Source organism: Chiloscyllium punctatum, chromosome 19, assembly GCF_047496795.1.
Source record: "Chiloscyllium punctatum isolate Juve2018m chromosome 19, sChiPun1.3, whole genome shotgun sequence".
NCBI lineage: Eukaryota > Metazoa > Chordata > Chondrichthyes > Orectolobiformes > Hemiscylliidae > Chiloscyllium > Chiloscyllium punctatum.
Window position 1 is genome coordinate 69,357,040 of NC_092757.1, and position 6,000 is coordinate 69,363,039.

Below are 6,000 nucleotides of genomic sequence, written 5' to 3' on the forward strand. Positions count from 1 at the left end.
AATTCTTTTCTCCTCCATAGTTCCAGTTTGGCACCATTATAAAAACATTTCCATTTATTGCTCTTCGATCAAAGATGGACAGTCTCATTTTTCGCTAAAGAATTCCATCTGCTGGTCATTGGTCTATTTGATCTGATTATGTGCTTTGGTAACTTTCAGTTTCAACACAGATTGCAACATTGTGAAGCTGTATTTTGTTTTAATCGCCTTTCTACGTATAAACAAGAACACCAAGAGGAAATCTTAACCATAAAGATATACAAGTTGACATTTGCACAAATAAAACAGTTCACAGGAAAATATTTTCCAAATCAAGTATTGCTAATGCCATTAGGAACAAGGTTCTTAAGAGCAAGGTTTGTGATCTATGGATGTCAGAATGGCTTAGTTAGTTATTTAGCTAAATTAGTTATATCTCTCCATTTCTCAAAGAGTCTCCTTGTGACATGTAACCCAACAAAGATAGCATCAACAGGCCAAAGTTTCATAAGCTTAAGGTGACCGGCTCTCTAATTCTTCCTCGGTCATTGTGTACCCTGAGCTGCTGCATCACCACCTGGTTCAGGAAATGCACAGTCTCAGATCATAAGACCCTACAACAAATAGTGAGGACAGCTGAGAACATCATCGGAGCCTTTCTTCACTCCATTACACACAGTTACGCCACACGCTGCATCCGAAAGACTAAGAGCATTGTGGAAGCCACACACACCCCTCTCTCAAACTCTTCTCCCTCCTGCCATCTGGCAGAAGATACTGGATCATCTTTGACAGTCAAACTGTGCAACAGTTTCTTCCCCCAAGCCATCAGGCTCCTTAACACAGTACGATCAAACTCTTTCCATCTGAATTGTGCTAGAAAAATGTCTATTATTTATCATTCTTCTATTACACTGCAACTTGCGTGTTTTGCACTTCTTACACACTTTATGCCATGTACAATTGCATAGTATGCGCTGGCCATGTAGCATCCTCTGCCCTGGAGGAATGCTGTCTCGTTTTTACTGTACCAGTTGTATATGCTAGGAATAACAAATTTTAAAAAACTACTCTACCATCTCATCTCTAAATATTTAGATTAGATTAGATTAGATTACATTACATTGTGGAAACAGGCCCTTCGGCCCAACAAGTCCACACCGACCCGCCGAAGCGCAACCCACCCATACCACTTTTTATCTAACACCACGGGCAATTTAGCATGGCCAATTCACCTGACCTGCACATCTTTGGACTGTGGGAGGAAACCAGAGCACACGGAGGAAACCCACGCAGACACGGGGAGAACGTGCAAACTCCACACAGTCAGTCGCCTGAGTCGGGAATTGAACCCGGGTCTCTGGCGCTGTGAGGTAGCAGTGCTAACCACTGTGCCACCGTGCCGCCCACTATATATTCTAACAAGATTGGTAGCTTAACTACATAACGAAAATAAACATGCTTTCACAACACATGAAACGGTTATAAAAAAGGCAATGTACCGCAGACTTCAAAGCTTAGCCCATGGCACATTCTGCTAGAATAAATACATAATGGCTTTTGTTCCCAACTGTTGTTGGGAGCACAAATGCACAACAGCATTGTAGTTTTGACTTCACTAAATAAATGGCTGATGGCAACAGCTGATCACTGAAACAAGAATACTTTTGCACACCTAGCAGGAATGCGAATTTGCACAAAAGATTCAACCAATGAATCTTGTTTTTAAAAAGAATAGGTAGAGAGGGAAGTGAAGACACAAACACAACGCAGAAAGACTTTCCCAATAGGAAACAGACTCGGACCAGAAGGCACAATCTCAGAGTAAGCAGTTATCCATTTAAAACACGAATGAGGAGGAATTACTTCTCATGGAGTGTTATGAATCTGTGAAAGTCTTAATTACAGAGAGCTGAAGAGGCTGATTTGTTAAATATATCAAAGGTGAAGGTAGACAGATTTTTAACAATGAAGGGAACTGAAGGTTATAGGGAACAGGCAGGAAAATGTAGTTCAGGATAATCAGGCCAAACATAATTTGATTGAATAGCAGAGCATCTGCTCCCATGTATTATGACATACATGGTTAAAATAAAACTACACAAAAAAGTGCATTTTACTACTTCCAGTTTTATAGTCTGTTAATATCAATAAATTAGTAATAAAATCTTTACGTTTTCTACGTCATTAGAATTGAATAATTTCTCCTGGGAATTGCAAAATTACCTAGTTAACAAATCACACAACACCAAGTTACAGTCCAACAGGTTTATTTGGAAGCACTGGCTTTCGGAGCGCTGCTCCTTCACCAGGTAGCTTGGAGCAGCGCTCCGAAAGCTAGTGCTTCCAAATAAACCTGTTGGACTGTAACCTGGTGTTGCGTGATTGTTAACTTTGCCCACCCCAGTCCAACAGCGGCTCCTTCACGTCAAAAACAACCTAGTAATCTTATTTCCCAAGAAAGAGGTCAGCCAGCGGGGTGCTAGAACAGACTTACAGCCGTTCTAATGTGGCCTTAACTTCACTTTTCTTCCTGTCCCTTACAACCCTTGTGTAAACACATGGAAACGTAATGTCATATACGGATTAGTGTCATCGCTTGCCTGGTTTTAAATGGCAGGATATACGGGGAGCAAGTGTGCTTCTGAAACCAAATATCAAAATTCATGCAAGGCAATTTACTCGCGGCAGTAATACCCAGTATCGCGGAGCAGTCCCAGACGTGAACCAGAACTGGATAACGGTGATTATCACAGCCCCAGGGAAATCAGTTAATTGGTCGAGTCAACTGCAATGCAATAAAAGAAAATCCGAAAAGGGGTCAGGATGCGGAGAGGGACCAGATGGCCGTACCTTGTAATAAACGTCAAACTGTATATTTTCGGGCAACGAGCGGATCTCCCTTCGGGAGCGTGTGTAGCTGTCCACCACAGCCGAGATTGCAGTATTATACAGGGTTTCAGGAATCCATTCCAGCTCCAACGCCGCCATATTGTTGATGTCTTTTCCCCCTCAGCGGCCGCCTCGCACCCCAAACAGGAACCAACCAACCAACTAACCAACCAACCGAGCGAGCGACAGAGCCGCGGGAACCTGCAGCCCCTCGCCAAAACACACCGCCGATCGTCAGCTTTCAAACAATCCGAACGTTATTGTTTAAAAATGAAAAAGAATTAAAATGCCATTCAACCGAAATACACTCCCACCGCCTTTTCTTCCTCACACTTCATTTTAAAACAATTTTCTCGCAGAGGCAGAACATTTTTTTAACCTACGCTGAACGCGGTGACGTTTTCCACATCCACGCCGGTCCCCGCCCATGTACGTAATGACGCAGCAGCTGCATGATACGTCATTGAGTTTTTTTTAAAAAAGCGTAGGGATCTCCCGCACTGGGAGTTTCCCCGCTTCTGCACGGCTGAATTAAATTCTCAGAGTCACGTACACAAAAGACATGATATTGGAAGGGCGGGCAGTTAGCCTTTAAAATTTAGATAACACATAGATTGAGAGCTTCTGGAACAGTGATAATGTCCCTACCTCTGAGCCAAGGGCCAATACAAACTATATTGCTGAGATAAAAGATTTCTTATCACAACATTCTCCAAGTAAAGTTTAACGTTTACAGTTTCTCTCCACGATCCCACTGACCTTTATGTAATATTTCATCTCAGTGTGTTGCTACTCCCAGCTGCTCTCCAACACACAAACACAATCTGCCCGATTCTACCCCACCCCTCTCACTCCAGACAATCACACTCAAACATCCCTCACTTTTTCTCTTACTCATTATTAGGCCATTACCCCACTGGCTCCCTCAGAAGTCTCACTTCCTCAACCTTCTCTTTCCTGCCTGCTTAACTGTCTCCATTTTGGGCCAGCCCAAATTCTTGGACACATCCCCACAAGCCTGGAACATCCCATCCCCTTGGCTTGAGACCAGTCCTTGCTTGTGGAATTACAGACTTACAGCTAGATCTTACTGTACTTTTTGAGACCAGCCACCCACCTGCCAAAGCTAGGCAACTCTCATAGAGATAGTTGCTAGCCATTAGCCACTTGGGTGGGCTTCCTTCCTGTCTGCTCCTGCAAACTATGCTAGCTCTGGACGATGAATTTACAGAAACCAAAGATGCTCAGGCATACTCAGAAGGAGGCTTTGAGCAGTCTCCTCAGTCATGGCCCCAAGGTATCCAGAACAGGTGGTATTCCAGAAAGCCCATTCTTAGGATGTGACAAAGGAAGCCAAATTGTGGCAAAACACCAGAAAATCTGGTGGGCCTGCATTTCTTGACCCATTGATACAGACTAAAGCAGACTGTTCGTAACCACGGCATTCAATTCAGCAGTGGAGCTTCCAACTTATTTTCCATGTCATAAAGCTCCAATACTCCAACATTGCCCTCCACTAACTCCGTTTGAAGCCCTTTGCTGCTGAAACAGTTCCATTTCTTGTTGTCTTAGAACACGTAATCCAAAGAGCTCCCAGTAATCTCCCATCCTTCATACAAAACAATGTTCAGTTTATCCAAAGCTCTGCTGCCTACATGCTATGTCACACCAAATCCCAGTCACCCATTGCTCCTCTTCATGTGATTTATATTTGATCCCAGTTGCACAGCACTTTCAATTTAAGAACAAATTACAGATGATGTTGAGTCTGAAATGAAATCAGAAAATGCTGGAAACGCTCATCTCAGACACCTCCCTCCCCTTCCTGGACCTCTTTGTCTCCATCTCTGGCAACCAAATCAGCACCAACACCTATTACAAACCCATCAACACCCACAACAATCTCGATTACACCTCCTCCCAACCCCCTCCTGGAAAAACGTGATCCCATACTCCCTATTCCTCTGCCTCCACGGTGTCTGTTCCCGGATTGAGCAATTCCACATCCTAGACGTCCTTCTACTACTGCAATTTCCCTTCCCCTGTGATCAATAATGCCCTCAACTGCATTTCGTCCATTTTCTATACCTCTGCCGTCAAACAAACCCCCCCACCCGACCACAACAAGGGTAGAGTCCCCCGGTCCTCACGTTCCACCCCATAAATCTTCGAGTCCACCCTCCGTCACTTCCGCCACCTGCAGTCTGACCTCGCCACCAAAATGATATTTCCCTCTTTACCCCATCCGCTTTTCGTAGGGATCATTCCCTCTACGACTCCCTCTTTAGGTCTACAATCCTCACCAACCCCTCCTCCCCACCTGGAACCTTCCCCTGTGGCTGCAGGAGGTGCAAGACCTGCCCGGACAACTCCTCCTTCACCTCTATCCAAGGCCACAATGAATCATTCATTCCAAGTCTGATAAAGAATTTCCTCTGACCTGATTTAATGCATCTCAATGTGGTCTACTCTACATCGGAGAGAGTGAGCGCAAACTCGGAGCAGGTCAGGGAACATTAATGGTCCATACGAACCAACCAACCCCCCTCCAATCACCATCCATTTCAACACCCCCTCTCACTCCCTGACAACATGTCCATCCTGGATTTCCTCCACTATCAACACAAGGCTACACACAAACTGGAGGAAAAGCACCTCATCTTCTACCTTGGGAGCTTATGACAATTCAGCCTTAATATAGAATTCACCAGCTTCCAAATCTCCCCACCCCTGACCTCATCCCAGGCCCAGGTTTTCCATCTCAACCTGTCCCCTTAACTTGACACAACCTGTCCGTCTTCCTTCCTATCTTTCCCCTCCACTTTTCCCAGTGACCAAACACAGCCACCTCCCACCTACATCCGTCTATTGTCATCCCACCCACCTTTCCCCAGCCCCACACCTCCTATTTATTTCAAAGACCCCTTCCCCTCCCCAAGCCTGATGAAAGGTTCCAACCTGAAACGTCAACTCCCCTTCACCTCTGATGCTGCTTGACCTGCTATGCTTTTTCCAGCTCCACTCTTTATCCAGTCTGATCCACAGCATTTGCAGTTCTCACAATCTCCAACATACTCTGGCAACATCGTTGGAGAACAAAACGAAGTTAACCTTTCAGGCTGGAGAATG

The 6,000-nt window shown here is 44.8% G+C and overlaps 1 protein-coding gene across 1 annotated transcript in view; it reads right to left on the reverse strand.

The window, feature by feature from the left end:
• appbp2 (amyloid beta precursor protein (cytoplasmic tail) binding protein 2) overlaps nucleotides 1–3,266 on the reverse strand; it is a 90,294-nt gene extending 87,028 nt beyond the window's left edge. Inside the window, exon 1 of the mRNA XM_072589626.1 lies at nucleotides 2,833–3,266. Coding sequence (XP_072445727.1) covers nucleotides 2,833–2,970 — 138 coding nt within the window. The 5' untranslated portion in view covers nucleotides 2,971–3,266. The remainder of the gene's footprint in view (nucleotides 1–2,832) is intronic.
• Between the last annotated feature and the right edge of the window lie 2,734 nt (nucleotides 3,267–6,000).